Here is a 23,074-nt window from a genome sequence, read left to right as displayed (position 1 = left end):
TTTGTCCGAGAGAGCAGAGGAGATAGGAAATATAAAAGTCAATTAAGTACTGTTGAGCTGTCAGGAGACTTGCCATCTTAAGGTACTTTCCCTGACCCAACTTGAGCTGTTCCACCTATGCACATTACTGAACGAACTTCCATGCTGGGAATGTTCTGAACTCATTTGGTCAGCCAATACAGATTACCCATACGACAGATACATTTTAGCTATGGGATTGATCTCTTAAATGGTATATTTCATAATTTCTTCCAGTAGTAGTCAAATGTTAGTATGCTCCACAATCACGAGGACTTGCCAACACACAAATGGATGTGTTTCTCTACTGAGTGTCCAACTTGGAGGCCTTGGCTTTCTGATTATTACCTGGAATATGTTGATGTTGCTGGTCTGAGGACCACACTTTGAGAACCTTTACTCCCTTTTCCCGCAGATTACTTGGTCAGGGATCCCTGAGTCTGTGTGTACATAAGTAGGTGCATAAGGATCTCAGACAAGGAATTCTCCTCCACTCCTTGAATAGGCTAAAAAAAATTGAATAAATGAGAAAAAATTCCAGATTGATCCTCAAACCTGGAATATTGTGAAGGAAGGCTAATTGTATGTCAGTTTTTCTGTTTCCTATGATAATAACATATGTATAGTGCCTGATATGCTGGGATGATGTTGGCAAGACAACCATAATATGGTTGTTACTGTTGTTGTAACCATGGCATAACCATGGTTTTTCAAAGAACCTTCAAGGTACTTGTATCAGTCAGTGCTCACTAGAGAGATTTAACATGAGATATATAAATATACAAGGACTTGCAAAGTAGGCTTACAATGGCCACCCACAGAGTCAGGTGTCTGCACACTGGAGAACTGAACGATCCAGTCAAAGATTGAAGGCCTGGAGCTCATGGTAGAGTTCCCAGTGAATCCATATCAGGAGGCCCAAGGGTCTGCGCTAGAAGACTGAAGAGTCTGCACTGGAAGCCAAGAGACAACATCCAAAGTGAAGGTGAAGACTGGAGCTCTTCTGAAGAAACAGAAGCAAGGCTTCCTTCTTTGTTCCCTTTTATTCTATGTAAACTACAAACCTTTTGCTTGGTGCCACCTACATCCTGGGTGGGTCTTCTGTCTTCAGCAAATCCCTTCAGCCACACTCAGAATTATGCTGATCCAATCTAGTTGGGCATTTCTTACTCAAGCAGGTACAGTTAACAATCATAGTATCAAAAGTTATTTTCAAAGAGTTAGCAAATTACTTAATTTCCTCCTACAAATTATGAAAATGAAACTATATTTTATAAATTATTCTAGTGAAGAAATCTCTGACATATTTTAGAGGTGTCTCCATTGTATACAATTTGCCATCTCGAGTCTATTTTGTGAGCATTATACTCCATATATCAGAATCCTGAGCAAATCCATAAATTTCACTCTCCCTTATACAGACACATTTAATTCTAAAACTTTTATATAGTTGTAGAGGAAAATTAAATCACATTTTAATAAGAAGCAAACAAAATTGTATTGCAAATGTGTGTTTCCCTTTGGGGCTGTCAGAGATAATCATAAAGAAAACACCTCCACTTTACATTTTGGTTTCTAGACATTTGTTCCTAAAGGCAAAATGTAGTTAATATAATGTTCATTCTGGAAAGACCACTCATGTAAGTTTCCCACAAAAATTCCCACAAAAATTTTTTTGACACATTATTTGACATTAAACTATTTAGCAACTTCTCATTTTTCTTCTCCTCTTAACCTCAAAATTTCCTTCATCAGCTTCTCTCCCTGTCTAAGTTTTGTCTCACCATTATTGTTTTAAACAGCTAGAATGGTCATTGAAAGGAACCTGCGAGGATGCACTAGGCGCTGATGCAGACACTAATGCTTCCAATAATACATGACAAAAACAATAGTAAAAAATTGTGCGTTCATCACTGAATGCATCCCCACCTGATTTTACCTAACCTGCCCATATTGTGAATCAGTGTTCTAGGTCCTGTGGAGGTGGAGTTCAGGAGAGAGGGGTGTCTTGTCCAGGAGGCCCATGTGACTGGACGAAACGACCCCCATCCACTATGCCCTGCAACAAGCATGTTTGCTGCCACTGGGCCACCGGGAACTGGGACTTGGTAAGAGTTGGTCATTTATACTTTATTTCACTTTAGCTTTCAAAAAGAAAATAGAGTTTGTTTTCATTTGGTTATAAAAGTCATGTACATCCATTATAAGTGGTCAGTGTATTTATTGATATACAGCATGTTTCTATGGGACTTCAGTTTTAATAGTCTTCTACCATTAATACTTCAGTCTGCTGAAAGTTGATGCATAGCCACTGTGGGTCAGTGTTTGCTTGTTGAGTTCAGAAGAGAAAAGATCAAATACATTCAAAAGAGAAAAGATCAAATGTAATACAAAAATTATTCCAAACCACAAAGCCTAAAGTTATTTTGGGCCCCCACACCTTAGGTTCTTTGTTTTTTTCTAGGGTCAGGAGGACTCCTCTCGTTCTGAAGCATTAGGCTTAGTCTGACTTAGTGAGTTTTAGACCTCTTATCTTCCTACAGAGCAGTTTGCCAGATGGCCAGCCTGTTTGCTGAAGAGGTAAATAAAGTAATTAAAATGAAAATGAGAGATTTATTATTCTCCTAAAATTTATTTATTGTAGAAATAAAACTATCCTTGATATGGAAAATAAACCTTTCCCATACACAGACTTCTGTCTGATTTGTCTTACATGGGTTGTCTAGGAAATACAGTCGTGAGGCAAACTCCAATGCTTTATTAGGAAATACAACACCAGGAAGCAGGAGTGATAGAAAAGAGGAAAGAGGCAGAGAAAGATATTCAAATACGAAGTGGTGACTTACTGTATTGATCATTTCACCTAACTGGTCATCACTTGGTATTCGGGTAACTGATTGTGGCTGCCCACAGGAAAGTCTTCTGGAAGCTCTATGAACCCTGCCTCTTATGGCAGTTTATGCAAGGGTAGGAGGAGAGAAGAATTATCTAAGAGCTCCTATGTCCCTCTGGGTAAGAAGTCTTCCCTTCACACCAAAAGTCCGATGATTAAGCAAACAGAACAAAAGAAACCCCAAGGAAATAGAGACCAGGTAAGAAATAGATGAAATCCTGCCCCTAAAAACTATAATTAATCTCTTTAGAAAAATTAAAAAATACACCCATAATGTGAGAACAAGAAGCTATGGGAAGGAACTTGGAGGGTAGTAGAACTTTAGAAATTTTAAAAGTATCAAATGTAAAAAATTAAGTAGAAGAATTAGGAAAATAATTTAAGGAAATGTCACAAGAAAAGGAAAAAAAGACAAAAATAAATTAAATTAAAGATAAGAAAATTCGAGTACCAGACCAGCAGATATAACATCAGAAGAATGAGATTTCGGAAAGGGATAATGAAGAAAATAGAAAGGAGAAAATTATTGAAGAATCAACACAAGAAAAAATTTCTAAGTCTGAAAGGTATAAGTCTCCACAGAAAGAGCTACATATGCCATAATTGAAAGGAGAAAAACTGGAGTTGAAAAGGGAATTTTGTTTCTATGTCAGTAAAACCAGAAAAATCTTATTCTGCATGCTTGTTACAAGGATTGAATTTTAAAATATTCCCTATGTGCATAAAACATGGCCTGCAATATAGTAATAATAAGTACAAGAAAATTATTCAGTGAACATGTTTTCATTCATCATAAAACATCAAATGGTTTCTCTTCATATTTCTTCGTTTGATCTATGCTGATGGAGTGGTAGCAACAACAGAATCTGGTCTTCATATATATCTCTTTTACAGCTTCCCACAGAGCAAATATTTCTTAGTGTTTTTCAAATAAGGCGATTAGAGCTTCAAAAAACTTGTCTTTTCTACAGAGCACCTAGGACTAATGAGACTAGAGTAGAGTTCATTTTAGCACATGACAAATTCACTGAGTCAATAGCCTAAGCTAGGAGATCACCAAGTTTAACCCCATCCCTATTTGGAACACTCACTGTGGCACAAGGTTTTATAGGATCTGAAGAAGTAGCTTTGACCCCTAAGAACCATACACTTTACCTCTAAGACCCCAAACTCACAGCATGACCACCATCAACAAAATGCAAATCAGCAATCCTGCTTCCTGCTTAATCCTCCAATTAAATATAACAAATTCATACATCTTAAGCACAGCTATTTTAATTGGCTAATAAGTGCAAGGATGGTGATTGGCTCTGTTTATTTTTGTGTTTGATTTGGAACTAGCTCTTTTATCCTAACTTGCCCTTCCCAAGACTGCAGCACCTGGAACCAGTCCATCCATGTCTCACTAGATGCTTAGAAGCGGAAATTAAGAAGAGAAGTCATTTGATCTTGTATTTACTGAGGAAGAAAGACAGTGAGGAAGTGAATGGTCCAGGATGGTGTATAATAAGCAAGAAATCCCAAATCTCCTAAACCCTATCCTAGGACTCTATCATATCCTGGCTTGATTATTTTCCATTAGTCTTCTTTCTGTCCTCTGTTATAAACTTTAATTGATTCTGGATCAGTTGAGTAGTTATTTCTTACTCTTTCCTTTCCCACATCTGTGGAGAAATTGAGATGAATTCATTGAGTAAAATTATCTTCAGATTTAATCACCAAAAATCTCTGACTTTGTCCTGAAAACATGAGGTTCCATGTAGACCACCATGTTCTAGACTTTATATGGACTAAAATAAAATAGAATAGTAGGTATTTCTTAAAAATAACACATTTCTTCTCCTATCCTCTGCATGGGAGGCTTTATGAGAAACAGGATTTTACTAGCAGTATTCTGAGTTATTAGTGATATCCCAATTAATTGGTAGAAATTTTTTATCTAGTGAGATGGATATTCGATAATATTTCAAAAGGCAAATAAAATTTTTTTAATTTAGTGATTTTTCTAGAATTTTACACACAGTAGTCTTTTCCAGCTACTCAGTAAGTAGTTTTGAATGTCCGGCTAATTAGTGTGATGGGTGAAGAAAAAAGAACTTGTTTCTGCCCTTTGGGAGGTTTTGCTCATGTATAAAAGATGAGGCTAAAAATCATAAAACCTGATATAAAATGGATCACAATAACCAAAATGTAGACATAATACCAAGGTCCCTCATTAGATGGATGAATACAGAAAATTAAAGTCAGTATATACATAGAACGGAACATTATTCCACCTTAAAACGGGAATTTTGACACATTCTACAACATGGATGAAACTCAGACATTATACTAAATGAAAAAAAGACAGTCACAATGGAAAAACACTGCATGATGAGGTACCTACAGTTATTAATTTCACAGAGATGAAAAGTAAAATGGTTCTTGCTAGGATCTAGGGTGAAAATGGGAAATTGGTAAGTTTTGTTTAATGGTACAAGTTAGTTTGGCAAAATGAAAAAGTTCTATAAATGGATGATGAATAATGTGAATGCACAATAATGTGAATGTTCTTAAGATCACTGAACTGTATGTTAAAAGTATTAAAACAGAAAATTTATTTAAGAATAAAATATATGTCATAAACTCAGACACATTTTCTCACATCCTTAGGAATCACCTTTTAGAAGTTGGTTCCAGACCGGATGTGTTGGCACATGCCAGCGCCCTGGGAGGCTGGGGCAAGGAGAATAGAAAGTTCAAGCCCAGCTTGGACAATTTAGCAAGACTTTGTCTCAAAGTGAAAAATAAAAAGTGCTGGAGATATTGCTTGATGTGAAGGCCCTGGGTTCATTCTCCAGTACTGCGACCAAAACAAACAAACAAACAAACAAACAAAAAATGTTGCTTCCACAGGCCAGAGTAGTATCCTCCCTGATGCAGAAGCCGATCATAACATTACAGTGAAACCTTGTGTTCCAGTGACTTGAGACTACTTATGATCCAGCTACCCCAATCCCAAAGAACGCTGCTGCCCTCCTCCTTCCTTGATCTCTATATGCAACTCTGTTTCTACCTCTATCCCAAATTATTTCTGCACTCCACCATGGTCTTCCTCTCCCATTTCTTTTGCTGACCCTACTCTCAGCTTCCCTAGAAGCTCCATTCCTTTTACCCACATCTGATCACCATCCCCAAATCAAAACTAGTTCAGAGAAATTGGAGAGCACCAAATTTTTTGCTTGCATTTCAACCATTCTCCATATGTTTTGCTCCATATATTTATGATGCAAAAATGAATTTTTGGCTGAAAGTGTAAATAAGGACTAAATGTATAATAGGTAATGTGAAATAGGAAGAAAAGGGGCAAAGGGGAAGGAAGTGGGAGGGCTAGGGGAAAGGATAGAAGGGAATGGGATTAATATGAGAAAATGGAAAAATAGGAACAAAATCTTTGTAAATAGGGAGGACTGGAGGGGTTGAAGGGAGGGCTGGGCAAGGGTGAAAAATAAGAACCAAGAGAGACTATGTAAAGGTGCAAATTTCCAATGATGAATGTCATTATATTGTATACCTAAAATGTACCAATGATTAGAATGAATAATCGATAATGTAAAATAGGAAGAAAAGGTCCAAAGGGGTAGGGGAAAGGAAAGAAGGGTAAGGAAAAAAATGATGAGAAATGGAAAAAATGGAAATAAAGTCTTTGTAAATAGGGAAGGGTGGAGGGGGTGAAGGGAGGGCTAGGAATGGGGACAAAATAAGAACCAAGATGCATTATATAAAGGTACAGTTCTCAATGAGAAATGTAATAGTGTTGTATACCTACAATGTACCAATAAAAGAATTTAATACAAAAGAAAATAAATGTTTGGGTTGGGAGTTTTAACTAGAACTGAGAGTGTATGCCTACAAGTAGTCCATCTCTCATCCTGTTCCACTCTAAGCATATGTTTAATTCCACTAATATTTTCTCCCATCTGTTTTTTCTCCTCCTAATTGACAGGAAGTGTGGCCACTAACTGTACTGTACTTTGCATAGTTCACCCTCATGGAATTTCTTGCTGCATCTTAATTCCAAATTCCCAAGAAAATGACTGACTGGCCAAGCTTTATTCAGCGACCATCCCCTGGAACAATCACCTGTTTCTGAGTGGGCAGTGCTCCATGGTACTATCGTAGATGCTTAGATACCAATGCTGTAGCCATGTGGTGGGAGCAACTGGCCTTTCTCAAATATGGGAAGGAAGAGCACATTTTTCAGCGATCCCAGTGGTAAACCAAGCTGAATTCAATGCAACAATCTATAATACAGTATAGGAATATTCTTACATTAACATCTCTAGATTATTACCTTTTATTTATTCTATCATTTTTTTCAAAAAGATTCTCAGTAATGCAGGCTTTCCCATAATTGACTATGGTGGGGTTAGAGGTGCTTTGCTAATGTTCCCCTGGTGATCCTGGGTGATAACTCCAACTCTCTGTGTGTCCCTCTCTTTCAGTGCACCATGTCCTGTGGAGGTGGACTTCAGAAGAGGACTGTCCGTTGTGTCCCCTCGGAGAACAATACAGCTGAAGACCAAGATCACTGCCTGTGTGATCATGAACCCAGACCTCTAGAATTCCAAAACTGCAACCAGCAAGCCTGCAAGAAGAGCGCTGGTGAGTGAATGGGTTGCTCAAGGAGGAACAGCTTTGTGCAAATAAGTCATTCTGCATGACTTGACTTGTGGATAGCTTTATGTCCCCATTGCTTAACAGAGAGTCTTAGTGCTGAAGAGGATAGCCAGCAAGTGTGAGGATAAGCTTTCTGATTTGGTGAGATTTGTCTTTAATTCCTTGAGGACTTATCTCATCTTTTTTCCTATCTCAGAGCATGTTTACACTGATGTTAACCCCCACAGATGAGAATTGCTTGTTTTTCTCTGATGTTTGAGGGATGTTCCAGCCTTCCTCAGAAATCCACCGAGTGTGGGATGGTCTCCTCTATACATCTAGTTCCACTGTCTCAGGTCAGGTTCCACAGAAGTAGGCTGTAGGTGAAAGTGTACAAGAGATTCATTAAAGAAATGTTCCCTAGGAAGATCCTTAAGGGTGTGAGAGAAGCAAGACAAAAGACAGAAGCACAGGCAGGGTGTCCTGTCAGCCATCTGAAGTCCCAGCCTCAGCCTGGTTTGCAAGGGAGCTGCAGTGTGTACGTTATACCTACAACTTGTCTGCATCTGAGCCAGTGAGCTGGACTTTCACAGTCATACACTTCAGCTATAGGCCAAAGGTTTCCCCAGGGGCAGTGAATTTGCAGACATTTAAGCTCTATTGAAGAGATAAAGGAACTTCTATAGGTTGTGGGATGTCCTCCCAGGGTACCTGGGTATTAGAGGCTAACAAAGAAGCTGAGAGTTAGTTGGGTGAGGAGGAGGCACCTGAAAATAAACAAAAGGAATCCAATGAAAAGGCAGTGTTCTCTGTTACATTCAATTTCCACTTTCAAAATTGTCCTAATTAGGGCTGCAGATGTTGCCCAGTGGGAGAAAATGTTTCCCTGCTGTGCATAAGGCCCTGAGTTCTAGACAGCACCACCGAAATATCTCAGTTTTTGACATATTTTGTGACTACCTTAGTCACTGTGTTTTAAAAGGTAAACTGAAGCAGTTAAGTGGCATTTACGATTCACAGTAGAGTGACATCAGAACCAGAATTCAAACCCAGATCTCCTTTTCACTCTTCAAGAGTCATACTTCCTCAGAGGTGGAAAGAATCCAGCTTTGGAAAGGCCAGCAATCGATCTGCACCCCAGAGCAGCTACTCTCTATCTGTGTGACCTTGTCAAGTTGTTTAGCTGAGACTCAATTTCTTTTTGAGTATAAAGGAAATAATAACATAAGACTCACAGAGTTGTGAATATTTTAATGCACAAGTGCACTTAAAAAGACAAATGGCTCATCAGCTATTTCCCCTAGGCAAGTTACTTCATCTAAATAGACTGAAGGTTCCTTATCCATAAATGAGTAGGTTTGACCATGAACTCTGAAGTTAATTCCAGTGACATCTTTGACTTCATTGATCTGCAAGATTTCTAATTAAATTTAAAACCTGGAAAGAAAATTCCCAGGCAAGGAGAAGTTGTTCTCAATAGCTTACTTACATTGTTTACAAAATGAAGAATGTCTTGCAAAGATGTAGTATAGTCGTTGAGGTTTAGAGTATTGGGGTGCCCCTAATTAAAGAACCAACTGTGAGACATCAAGCAAGGGTCATACTGCTTCTGTAAAAGTGATAATCTTTTTCCAGAGATTTCTTAGAGCAAGCTGGGAATAGTGATGCACACCTGTAATCTCAGCACTCTGGGAGGCTAAAGTAGGAAGATCACAAACTTGAGCCCAGCCTGGGCAATTAAGGAACTTAGCAAGAGCCTGTCTCAAAAAAGGGAGGCAGTATGTAGCTCAGTGTGATGGACCTGGATTCAGTCCCTAGTACTGCCAAATACACACACACACACACACACACACACACACACACAAGTATCTTAAAGATGAGAATAAAATGTGTGCTTGCCTCCTTCCAAGTTCTAAGGCATCCGACAGAAACTCCTCTTAGAATTAATCCCAAGAACATTTTCCTAGGATTGTTTATTTCCAAATTATGCATTTATTCAGCAAATAATCGTTGAGCACTTACTGCATTCTAAACACAATTTCAAAGAAGAAACAAAAGCGCAAAGTGGTGATAGGCCCTATGAGAAGAGAGGAAAGAAAAGGAATGGGATATGCGAGTATTTGGGGAGAACAAGGTCTGTCAAGAGGTTCTAGGAGGAGTTTTCAGCTTCCAGAATAGCCAGAAAGATGACAAGATGGTGGCATGGCAGATAAATCTAACTCAAGTACAAAGCTCAAGGGGAGTTAGAAAATGATAGCATTGGAGAGAGAGTTAGAGCCAGGGTTAGAGGGTAAAGATGTTTGTAAAGCATGTGGATGAATTTGAACATTATACTGAGAGCAAAAAGGAGCCATGGAAGTACCTCAAGCAGGAGAGAAGATAAGAAAGTCATTCTGGCTACAAGTCTGAGGATAGAGCAGTTAGGAGACAGGAGCTGTACTACATGCAAAAGAAGTACATGGCATGAAGTAGGGCAGTAGAAGTGCAGAGAGAGAGAGATAGAGAAGCAGGCAGATTCAGAAGCTACTGGACAGGACTTTGTGCCAGAGAAAAGGAGAAGAAAACCAATGTCCATATCTCTGAGTTGGGCTGCTGATATGAGGCTGCCATGCACTGAGAAAAGAGCCCAGGGTGGGTTTGAAGATGGGAGAAAGTAACTAACACCATCTAGGGCATGTTTGCTGAGGAGCCTGTCAATCATCTAGGTAAGTGTTCAGTAATTGGTTTCTTATACAGTTTCAGAAGTCAGGAGAGATCATGGTTGGAAATCCCGACTGAAATGCACCAAGAGGGAAATGCTTAAGATATGATTATCATAGATAGCTTCTTTCCAACTATCCTTTGCATTTGAGGGTAGCTTTCATGTCCTTCATATACCAGGAGAACCCACTAAGACTCATTTTCAGAAGTGCTATTGATGTTTAGTCTTCCAGACTCTTGCTACCCAAGACCAGATGAATTGGCATCTACTAGGAGTGTGCTAGAAATGCCAGATCTCAGCTCTTAGACCTACCAAATCAGAACCTATATTTACATGAGATCCCTTAGTGACTTCAGTGCCCATTAAAATTAGAGAAGCACTGTGTTGTAGACCAAGGGGCCATTTTTTTATGTAAAGCATAAAATTTTATTTTAAAAAATCCATGTGAGGCATAAAATATATATATTTTTTAAAATCCAGAGAATTTAGAAACCATCACAATAGAAGTACCCAGAAGATATTTAGAAATCACCAGACTTCTCCAGCAAAGGCTGGGCCCTTCCCTGCTCTAAATTTCCTTGCTGGCTGCACACGCTAATGCTGTCCGGCAACTGAGCTGTGAGCTTGGACACATGTGGAACAGAAGAACTGAGGCTCCTTCCCTGACTGCAGTGCTTTTAGCAGCCAGACAGGTCTGTAATCCAAGGGATACTGCAAGGAGCAATGTTTAGAGACATTTTTGTGACACCTGGGAGCAGGAGGAGGGGAAACCAGTACTGCTGACATACAGTACAGTAGGTGGAGCCAGGAGTGCTCACAACATACTAAAAGTTACAGGACAGCCCCAAGGGGCATTTTGAGGCCCCCTTTCTTTAGTTTCATCTCATCTCCTATGACACCTTGTTTTTCAAATATTGAGGCTTTGAAATTCCTTCTATGTTGTATTTTTATATAATTAAAGCAATCACCCAGTCTTGTTTGATCATTCTGGTGTTATGAACTGTTGATGTTATTTTTAATTTTATATAGATTGTCTTTAACTGTCTTATTGCTGGACAATGTAATCTTCAATCATCAAAACTGGGTTGGGCCAGGGATTTAGCTCAGTGGCACCACACCTGCCTCAAAAGCGCAAGGTCCTGAGTTCTATCTCTGGGAAAAAAACCAAAACAAAACCTGGGTTAAATGTGTATATGGTATTTTTCATCTTGAAATCTCATACTGAATAGATGGTGAATAACAGTTAGCTAGCAATTAATATAAATAGCAATGAATTCCACTCACCAACAATTACCAGGGCAACAAAAGTTAATTGCTAGCTTTTTTTGAAGGGAGAATCATGCTTACTCACAAAGAAGCAACATGAAAGAACAGTTACAAGAAATTCTTTGATTTAAGGAGCCAATCACCCACCCTGAGCCCATACCCCCTAAAATGCTGTGAAAATAAACTATTCAAAGCCAAGATTCTTGTTAGCCAGTCATTATAAAAAACATACCTCTATATCTATCATGTAAGATTGGGTATGGATTCATATAAGGCTTGTTTCCCTACAAGCCATTTTATTTCTTTTAGGTACCATCTGTATTTTTAATAACTTAAAATCTAATTCAGAACTATTTTTTCCATAGTAAGGTTTATAAAATGCTTTCCAAGTATCTGGGTAAAAACTAAAGCAAGAGTCTTTTGTGTATCATTTCTGGTTTCTGTTGTTTCATTCTTGTTTTCTTATTTAGGAAGTGAGCGGTATAAAAGTTAGGAAAAGTAGAGTCAAGTTGGAAATTCCAGCATTTGGGAGGCTAAGACATGAGGATTGCCAAGTTCAAGCCTGGCCTTGGACTACATAGCAAGACCCTGTCTCAAAAAACATTTTTTAAAAAATATAGACAGTACTTACATCCTTAAATACCATGTTGATATGAAAAAACATTTAGTCTATAAATTTTCTACTGAAGAATATCTGCCTATATTAATAAGATTTTATTTACTCTTTTAATCAGCAAACATTATTGATTACAAGATATGTCTTAGGAAAATGTTCAAAGCTGAAGCTGTTATGAGTAACATATAGTTCCTGGTCTCAAGGAGCTCTAAATCTTATGAGAACTGCATTTACTAACAATGAGAGTATTTTTCAACTTTCTTTCATGAGCAAAATATTATCCTCTCAACCTAGACACAGCTAACAGTAAGGAAACAGGCAAAACTGTCCCTTTAAATTTCCAAGTATGATTTATTTTGAACAGGCAGAGGAAAATTAATATCTCCTTTCCAGGTTGTCCCTAATTATAAGCATTGTGTATACTTCAGGGATGGGATCCAATTGGCTGATGAAAACAATAAACCTTCATTGTTTTACAATAGTAAGGAGAACTGGTGTAATTAAGCTCTACCATAATGTTGGGCTCACAGTCATTGTCTAAATGAGCTGCTAAACATAGATCTGGAACACTAACTACCAGTATAGGCCATCAGTATTCACTCCCCCTGCTGGTTCCCTGCTCTCCAACAGTAGGATGCCAAGACCCAGCATGTTCCCTGTGCTTAGAGGACATTTGAAAAGAAGTTCACTTGACCTCATGGTTCCCAAGATCAGGCAGTGATGCCAATCTTGGTCAAGACTCTTTTGGTCACTTATGTATTGCCATAATCTGAAAAAAGGGGCTCCTGTGTCAAACCACTGAGGCTGTTCTGGGCAAGAAGGACTCATACATGTGATCTCACCTGTCCCAAATACCAGAGACTCATTCTCCTGGATCCAAAGCTTTAATGGCACCAAGAGAGCATAAAATTCTACCAGCACCATCTACATACCAGCTATGTGATGCTAGACCAAGTGCTGAGCCTTTCTGGAACTCTCAATTTTTAAAAGGAAATATATATATATATATTATATATATATATTTCCATCTTGAAATCTCATACTGAATAAATGGTGAATAACTCAGTTGGCTGGCAATTAATATAAACAGCAATGAATTCCACTCACCAACAATTATCAAGGCAACAAAAATTAATTACTAGCTTTTCTTGAAGGAGATATATATATATATATATATATGTAAATTTCTCTAAAGACCAAATGATAGCATATATATCAAGTGCATAGTGAATGTTTAATGGACTGTGTTGCTGTTGTGGTGGTGGTGATGGTGGTTGTCGTGGTATAGCACTTGTCATGACTGAGGGAGTACATTAATTTTCCTAGGGTTACTGTAACAAATGACCATAAAATGGGTGGTAGCTTAAAACAACAGGAATTTATTCTATCACAATTTTAGGTCCAGAAACCTAAAATCAAAGTGTTGTCAAGTTCAGACTTTTTTCTCTGTATCTCAGTATTTCTCTCAGATTTCTGTTGCAGTGATGAAATACCTAGAAATAAACTTAAGGAAAGCAAAGGTTTATTTTGACTCACTGTTTCAGAGGTTTCAGTCCAAGGGCAGCTGGGTCCATTGCTTTTAGGACTGTGATGAGGCAGAGACATCATGGTAGAAAGGCATGACGAAAGAAAGCTTCTAACTTATAGCATCTAGTAAGCAAGGAAAAGAGAGAGAACTAGAGATCAGAGAACAAGAAACAAAGGAGCCTAAAACAAAGTATAGTTCTGCAGGGCAAGCCCGTGACCCACCCTCCCTTAACTAGGCCCCTCCTTCTCAATACCTCCCAGGTTTTGAATTTATCAATGGGTTAATCCGCTGATAAAATTAGAGCTCTTGTGATCCAGTCACATTCCAAAAGCCTCATCTCTGAACATATGAGCCTGTGGGGGAACATTTTAGAGCTAAACCCTCCATTCTCCTAGCATTTTATTTACCAGCAATCTCTAGCTTTTCTTGGTTCACAAACAGTTCCAATCTCTGCCTCCCTTATCCCATGGCCATCTTCTCTCTGTGTGTCTGTATCTTAACATGGCTTTCTCCTCTGTATGTTTACCTTTTCTTACAAAGACAACACCAGTCATATGGGTTTAAGAACCCATCCGTCCTACTCCAGAAAGACTTCATCTTCATTTACATCATAGTCACATCTGCTAAGACCATATTTCAAGGTCAAGTCACATTCACAAGGGATTAAGAGCTTCAATATTGGAGAAAATGTAAACTTCAAAGGACAAAATTCAACGCACAGTGGGATTAAAAACTTTGGTGGCTTACTTATAATAACAGACACCCCTTCGGAGAGAGGATCATACTTTGGTCCTTAGCAGAAAAAGCTCACATACCATTTACAGGACAGTTCAGAATAGTGTGGAGTGGGGTGCAGTGGCACACACCTGTAATCCCAGCTGCTCAGAAGGCTGAGACAGGGGGATCAAAAGTTATACACCAGCCTGGGAAACTTAGGAGATCCTGTCTCAAAATAAAATAAGAATTTTGAAAACATCAGGAAACGTAGTTCACTGGTAGAACACTTGCCTGGTATGCAAAAGGCCCTGCGTTCAAATCCAAGAATCACAAAGAAGAAGAAGCAGGAGATGGAAGGGGGAGGGGAGGGGGGGAGCAGGAGGAGAAGGAGAAGAAGAAGAAGGAGGAGAGGAAGGAGAAGGGAGTGGGAGGAAAGGAGGTACCAAGTTTCATCAAGTAGTAAAATAGTACAGAGTTAGAGATTAAGACAAAGAGGACCCATATGAGCCACCATGCCCAAAAGAAGTTTTAGAGAGAGCTGAGATACAAGCTGGACCTTGGCATTTCCTCTCTCTTCCTCCTTCCTTGCAGCAGCCATCGTGCTATGACAGGGAGAATGTGGAGCAAAGAGCTCCTCACGTATACCTTCTGTGAGGCCTCCAGGAAAGGCTGGCTGAGAAACTGGGGCAGCCACATGACACCTGAGTTTCCATGCTGGCCCTGTTCCAAAGCCAGCATCTTACTGTGTTCTGAGCAGCATGATGCACAGGCTAGGCCCCATGGAAAATGCCCACCGCTCTGGTGGAGACCGGGGAGGCAAAGACCGCAAAGGGACTTTCACAGTAGGAATGTTTGCTCAGAACATGTACTGTCTCTGAAACTGCGAATCACGTAAGGAATTTTCCTATGAGCGTTCTGAGACTGATTTTTTATAATAGACATAAAGAAAAGGCTTGAAGAAGAAAAGAATCAACAATGAAAACTGAGGTTTCTCTGGAGTTCTAGGCTCATTATATGCTACCTGCCCCTAAATGCTCTTAAAATTTCTGCACACAATGAGACCGACAGATAATAGATGGCATTCATTTCCTCCCCCAAATAAGGCTCAGTCAAGAAAATGATAAGTTCTTAAAAGGAAAAAAAGCATTTTACCTCTGAAAATGAGAAAAGATCATAGAGTGCCTCATTTATCTAACCACTCTACTCTTTTTTAAAATTAATTTTATTGGTACATTTTAGGTATACAATATAATGACATTTATCACTGGAAATTTGCACCTTTACATAGTCTCTCTTGGTTCTTATTTTCCCCCATTCCCCTGCCCTCCCTTCAACCCCACCATCCCTCCCTATCTACAAAGGCTTTGTTTCCATTTTTTCCTTTTCTCATATTGATTCCATTCCCTTCTTTCTTTTCCCCTACCCCTCCCACTTCCCCTTCCCCTTTGCCCCTTTTCTTCCTATTTCACATTATCTATTATACCTTTTAGTCCTTATTTACACTTTCAGTTTCTCACACTATAGAAATTATTTGGTATTTACATATATCTGTCCTGTTTATTTCACTTAAGAGTATCACCTCAATGTGCATCCATTTAGCTATAAATGTCTTTAGTTTCTCATTCTTTATGGCTGAGTAGTACTCCATTTTATAAAAAACAAAAACAAAAAAACCCAAATTTTCTTTATCCAGTCTCCAGTTGACGGCCATTTGGGCTGTTTCCAAGTTTTAGCTATCACAAACCGTGCTGCTATGAACATGGGTGCACATATTTTGCTGTAGTATGATTTTTTAAATTCTTTTGGGAAGATAGCCAGTGAGGAAATATGTGAGTCAAACAGGACCTCTAGTCCTAGTTCTTTTTTTGTTTTTTATTCTTTTATTGGTACATTTTAGGTGTACAATATGTTTACATTTATCTCTGGGCAAAAAAATTTTTTTTTTGGTACAAGGGATCGAACTCGGGTCCTTGTGCTTGTGGGACAGGCGGTGGAACCACTGAGCTAAATCCCCGGCCCTAGTCCCAGTTCTTTGAGGTGTCTCCATACTGATTTCCACAGTGATTGCACCAGTCCACACTCCCACCAGCAGTGGAGCAGTGTTCCTCTTTCCCCACAGCCCCACCAGCATTTGTTATTGGTTGATTTTATGATAGCAGCCATTCTTTCTCGGGTGAGGTGGAATCTCAGTGTTGTTTTCATTTGTATCTCTCGAATGACCAGTGATGTTGAACATTTTTTCATACGTTTATTTGCTATTTCTACTTCTTTGTCTGAGAAATGTATGTTCATTTCAAATGCCCATTTTTGGATTGGGTCTTTAAATTTGATTTTTTTAAGTTCTTTATTCTAGATAGTGGACCTTTGTCTGAGGAATAGCTGGCAAGATTTTTTCCCACATTGTGGGTTGTCTCTTCACATTGTTGGTGGATTCTCTTGCGGTGCAGAAGCTTTTTAATAAGAAGAGATCCCACTTGTTGATTGTTTGTGCTAGTTCATGTGCAACTGAGGTTTTGTTTGTGCAATCTTTTCCTACACCAGTGTCTTCAAGAGTTCTACCTAACCTTTCTTCCAGATGGTTTAGTGTTTTTCTTTTAATATTTAGATATTTAATCCATTTTGATTTTACTTTGGTGCATGATGAGAGATACAGGTCTTGTTTTAATCTTTGGCAAGTTGAAACCCAATTTTTCCAGCACCATGTATTAAGGATGCTATCTTTCCTCCAGACCCTCACTGTACTCTTGAGTGTGATCTATATCTACCTAGAATAAATCTTTCTCATGTCTCTTTTTAAAAAAGGCATAAAGAAGCAAAAAATCACAAGTGTGGAGTTGAGAAGATATCACTTCAGTTTCTCCTTCACTGACTCCTTTGTTAAAGGGCAGAGACCTGGTTGAGCATGTGCTTTTCTTCGGGGTGGTTAAAACATTTTTCCCAAAAAGGGAAAAAGAAGGCAACCAGAGCACCAAGTGTGGGGGGGAACCCTGTGATTTGGGCCTCATTTAATTCCTTCTACACCAGTAGTACTCAGGCCAATGCATTTGGAGCCTCACTTAGAGAATGTGTGTGAGAATGGTCCCTGAGTAATCTAATTCTCTGATTTAGGTATGAAGAAAGTAAGGCCAGAAAAAAAAAAAATAGAGGATATGCTTGCCCAGAGCTAAATTGAAAAGAACAGGATTAGAACTCAAGTAGTCAATTGGATAAAGTCACAGGACTTATTTATGCATGCCTCATACCTTCATTTGCATGGTACATTGTTGGAGGGCAAGAGACCACAATTTATTTATCTATATCCTTCACTCTGCTCAGCAGTGCTCAAGAAGCATGGGTTAGTTGGCTGACTGCTTTATTATTTGGAATGCTGAGTTGTGTGACCGACACATTAGCTCCAGAGTCTGCATTCAGTTCTGCCCATGCCACTCACCAGCTGCATAGGATTATACAGGTTCTTAGCTGCTCTAGACCTAACTTTTCTCATTTGTGAAATGGGAAGACTATTTTCCTGCTAATACTGCTATGAAGATTGAATGAAGGGATGTGTGTAAATGTTGCATTCAGCTATTGCCATAAAAATACCGCATAAAAAAACTCCTACACTCAGAGGTTTAAAAGTAGTTATGTATTTTTTGCCCAACATATGTAAGTCAGCTAAGATCCAGCTGATGTAGGCTGGCTTTGGTTGGCCTTGGCTGTAAGTTGTAGCTTGGGTCTAGGTCTGCTTCATGTTTTGCTCTTCCCCTCTTAGTATTGTGCCAACCACGTTTTTTAATGATGATGACGAAACCTCATCCGGGCAAGAACATCCTCTTGCACCTTCCAAGGCCCTGAAGGGATCATGGCTGAGAATGTCGCATTGTTCAAAGCAAGTCATAGAACTAAGTCTAAAGTTGAGGAGTGGAGAAGTGTTCTCCACCCACCAGGCCGCCAGGGCAGGGTGCGGATGTATAATGCTACCACACAGGGGTGAAGATTTATGACTGGTGAATCAGCTTAATGCAAACATTGTGCACAGTGACTGATACATAATAAATGTTTATTGAATTTCTATTGCTAATGAACTTCCATGGATCCTTTGTTGGTAGGCATATGAAGTGTTACATTAGTAGGAGATGTGTCCATTCACCCACAAAGATTAATCCTTGGATTTATTTTTTTTTCTCCTTCCACAGATTTACTTTGCACCAAGGACAGGCTGTCAGCTAGTTTCTGCCAGACCCTAAAGACTATGAAGAAATGTTCCGTGCCCACTGTGAGGGCCCAGTGCTGTTTTTCATGTCCCCAGATACACATCATCCACACCCAAAGGCAAAGAAAGCAACAGTTGCTCAAAAACCCCAAAGCATGGTGTCCAGAAGGAAGCCACCCTCACCATCCACTGCAGCAGCCTGCTGACTGTGACATGCTTTAGCTCTGAAGGTCATTTCACCAAAAGTTTTACTTTACATCTTTCAGGTCCAAACAAACTCCATTGTGTTCCTCTAGCCCCAAACTGTCCCTCACAGGAGGCCTGGGACTGCCATCCTTGCTACTCCCTGATAAGAAGATGAAATATGCAGGAGAATCCCGCATCAGCGGGGAATCAGCTCCTAGGAAAGGTGCCACATTAGGCAGGTCTGTGAAATGATGTCTTCTTTCTGCTTAAATATAAAAACAAAGAGATCTGGCTTTTCCCAGACAACCTCAAGAGTTTCAGGAAACAGAGCCTTAATTACCCAGGGAACAAGTAATCTTTTTAATTTACCTTGATGATGCATCCTTTCCCACCTTCCTGGGGCAGCTGCTGATTCAAATGTCATGGGAGAGTTTTAGAAACATACATTTAATTCACCCAGGCAGAGGACAGCTTTCTTTACCCCGTATTCCATGTATAAGGGTAGGAAGAGAGCGTGCTCGCATTCTACCACCTGAGTCCCTGCGGGACTCCACAGGGCCTTAGTTTGCATGAAATTCCATATGTAAGGCCTGAACCTCTAGAGCAGTGATAGCAAACCTTAGAGACAAGGGCTGAAACTGCAGCCAAAACCCACTTATTTATAGCAAAAGTGCCAACACTGCAACTAAAGCTGAGTACTGTAGTTAGTTTAGAAAAAACAGTTTATACATTTATATCTTTCATCTTAAAAGAAAAACAAATAACATGCCGTGCCATGGGTTTGCCACTACTGCTCTAGAGTCTAGACTAAGAGGATGCAGACATTGGCCACAGTCTAAGGCATCTAGGTTAGTTACATAGAAAACATTTCAAAAACCCCGAAGGACAATTTCTATATAAAATCTTAAAAAGCAAGTGATCAGAAATCAATTTCTAGCCTGCATAACAAAAGAAATATGGACCTTTATCTTTTCCACTTTCCTGGCACATACTTATTCCTTCAAAAAGAATAAGTTTTTGAGCCTGACATTCTCTCTCTTGCCTAGTCCTTGCCTGAGCTGTGAGCTTAGCCCCCACTGTCATCTTGGGGCAGGCAGCTTATATATAAGGATGGCTACAAGCAGAGCCACTTCCTCTAGAGTGGAAAATGGAGCTCAGGATTAAACTCTTAAACACCAGGTAAAATGTACTAGGTCATACAAGAACTTCCAACAGATTTATAGCCTAAAGAAAGAGAGGGGACAAAATTTTAAAAAGTGAGGTAAAAATCAGTTACGGTGGGGCGTGCCTGTAATCATAGCATTCAGGAGACTGAGACAGGAGGATTGCAAGTTCAAGGCTGTCCTGGACTAGAAAGTAACATCCTGTCTCCAATAAACAAAAAAAGTGATTTCAAGATTGTCTACTTCTCAGTGCTCCCGTTAGTTACATTTAAAGGTATTTTACTCCTGGAGCTATTCCTCAGTAGTACAGTGCATGGATAGCATGTGCAGAGTTCTGAGTTCAGTTCTCAGACACACACACACAGAGACAGAGATAGAATTGAAAATATAGGTCATGTCATTTACTTTGGAGAAATTGACAAGTTAGGAGAATACAAGGCACTTATTTAATTTAGAAAGTTAGAATACTTACCCTGGACATTCGTATATCTATCAGTAGTAAAAGTAGACTATGGTCTCAAATTTGAAGCAAATTATCACACAAACTGATTTCTAAAGGAGGTCCTCATATCAAATGAATGCAGTGAGACAGGGTCGTGGGAGAAGGAGTATAAATCCCAAAGGGAAGACAGCTGAACCACTCCTTGGTGGGGATGGGTGGCAGGAATGTGGCCTTCATGTAATGGACAGCGTATTTTCAGACTCATATACAGATACACTTAATCTTCAGTGTGAAGCACAATGCCCCATCTCTCCCTTTAGTTGTCTACCCGTTCAGCAGAATGGTGCTATTAACAAATGGTGCTAATATCTAGATGGTGGCAGAATTGATATAAACATATAGGATTAAGTAGTGGCATAAATGGGTAAGTGTATGTGAAACTCCATGTAAATCTCCTCTGTAAATGTGGAATGGTGTTGCTGGCCAATGCTATTGCTTACGTACCATGAACAGCATTTTTATTATATGCTTTTTATTTTTTTCAAGCCATTACCATACATTACTCTGATAAATTCTTGTAGAAAATAAAAGCACTGGGCTTAAGATGAAATTCAAGATGGACATGAAAGAGGAGAGGAAAGTAGAAATGTTTGCCTAAGTCAAGGATTTTATTTCTAGATTATAACACATTCTTGTATTTTCTATTTTTCCATATAAACAGTGCTGGCTGATGACAATCTCTGGTGAAGAAAAAAAAACAGTTTCAGAGAGAGCACAGTTAAATGGTTAGTGGCATGAATTGAGGAGAATCTCATTTTTTCTAATGAGGCAATTTGCAAAGGCTGTTTCTGAAGCACTGTGTAGGCTTTCAGAGGGATTAATTTAGTAAGCCAGATTGATTTAACCTGAGACTGTACTAGCATTGAGTGAAACGTGTTATCAGAGACCTGCAGGCATGCAAAACTCAGGAACAAACCAGGATTCCTACTGACCTCAACAAACTGAACTAGGCCAGATTTCCCAGTACATGTCATTTATAATGGTAAACTCATGGGGAGAATCTGGCCAAATGTTCTGTGCTCTCTCAAGTTTCTCAAGGGCCTAATCATGCATTATGGACATTCACTTCCTGTATTGAAGTTGTGTTGTGAGACATTTGTGCAGGCATTCATCAGCGGTGCTTGCTATAGGAGGCAACTGTCAACCACTCAACAATGGGTCATCAGAGTTTCTGCAAATCCTGCTACTTGCAATACTAGCTGAAGACTCTGAAACCAATAACTTGGATAGTGTCTTCATTTCTTTGATGTTCATGAAACAGCATTGTTGGGTTACTTCATCCAGATCCTCCTCCTTCCCACCTTGCAGGGGCAAGTGAGAAATATAGCAAGACACCCTGGATACACATCTATCATGAACCAGAGAGGGCCGCAACAGGGCCTGGTGCTTAAATATGTCAAGGCTCTAAAGCCAGGTTTGGTTTACATTACCTTTCACAGTGGTAGAGTTGTCTCTTCTCTAGAAAGTAGTGGGTTCATTTAATTCTTGAACGTCAAAACATAATTACAAAAAATACGTATGACAAAACAATATTCTAAGAAACTTAATAGTGAATAGTTTTTAAAATTAGAAAATCATTTTCTGGTATAAAGAATCACCTCCTTGTGGAGGAATGCTTTGTTCTGTGAGGGGTTTTCTTAAACAAGAGCATGGGGTCCATCAGTCTCCTAAGACAGCCAATCCTCCCCCACCATATGACATTTTCAGAGATCCCATGAGTGTTGTGAGCAGCCTTCATCAATTATCTGAGACGCAGTTTGAGGGGTTATATTTTTGCAGACAATAATTCCCATTTAACTGATTAAAATCCTCTAAACTCTGAAAGTTATACATAGCTACCCTGGAGAATGCAGGGGTTAGCTTTTTCCTTTCTGACTTTAAGATGAAGCTCTGGGACAGCATATCTGGTGCTCAATCCACAGTGATTCACTTTCCAGGGAGAAACCACATGATATAAACTTCCAGGTGCTACATCTTAGCCATCATACTTAATGCTACTCTTATTGATTATATTGCTACTTTGTATATTATTATTTTAAGTTATGTCATTAAAAATAATATGGTGAGAAAAGCACATTTCTACCTATCATTGTTCTCCAAAGTGGTTGTATGACACATATGGCCCAACCTACTTCCCTTCTATGTCTCTGTGTTGCTTCACTACCCCTCCTGCTCCAGTGTTCTTAAGGGATATGCTGGTGGGTACCACCTTACTTAAAGTCAGACTGTAATAATAACCTGTCTTTTTGTGGCACCAATAAATGGCCAAACTCATTGATGTTTCCATGTGATTCATTTATACCACTGTGAAACTTCTTCCACCTACCAATGGAGTTTAACAACCTGCTGGAAGATGCAATTTTTTCTTCCCACACTCCTTCCATATTCATTGCTTCCCTATCCCCAGCCAAGTACATTACCAATGAGTCACATCCAAGGTAAGGTAGAATTTAAGTCTCTTCTCATGATTGTGCAACAACTGACATTATCCCCCTATGATAATCAGAAATGAAACCTAAAATTGCCCCATACTAAATTCTATCTGTTCAGATATGTAGTTCATAGCATAACCTATTCTAAGTGCAGAAAATTATTAAGAGAAAATAACTCACCTCTAGAGGAATTTGCTTTGGGAATCCAATCTTTTTTCCAAG

The 23,074-nt window shown here is 39.2% G+C and overlaps 1 protein-coding gene across 5 annotated transcripts in view; it reads left to right on the top strand.

Annotated features, from left to right (window-relative positions):
- The window catches only part of Adamts12 (ADAM metallopeptidase with thrombospondin type 1 motif 12), a 326,379-nt gene extending 303,685 nt beyond the window's left edge, over window positions 1–22,694 (top strand). For all 5 annotated transcript variants that reach the window (XM_004848653.3, XM_021261519.2, XM_021261518.2 and 2 more), the window contains 3 exons: window positions 1,983–2,126; window positions 7,396–7,555; window positions 18,553–22,694. In XM_004848653.3, the coding sequence (XP_004848710.2) occupies window positions 1,983–2,126; window positions 7,396–7,555; window positions 18,553–18,791 (543 nt within the window). In that variant the 3' untranslated portion in view covers window positions 18,792–22,694. The remainder of the gene's footprint in view (window positions 1–1,982; window positions 2,127–7,395; window positions 7,556–18,552) is intronic.
- The last annotated feature ends 380 nt before the right edge of the window (window positions 22,695–23,074 follow it).

The sequence above is a fragment of the Heterocephalus glaber genome, unplaced genomic scaffold (genome assembly GCF_053883595.1).
Source record: "Heterocephalus glaber isolate CG9 unplaced genomic scaffold, H.glaber_assembly_v1.0 deba00001538, whole genome shotgun sequence".
Taxonomy (NCBI): domain Eukaryota; kingdom Metazoa; phylum Chordata; class Mammalia; order Rodentia; family Bathyergidae; genus Heterocephalus; species Heterocephalus glaber.
This window is presented reverse-complemented; position numbering and strand designations above follow the sequence as displayed.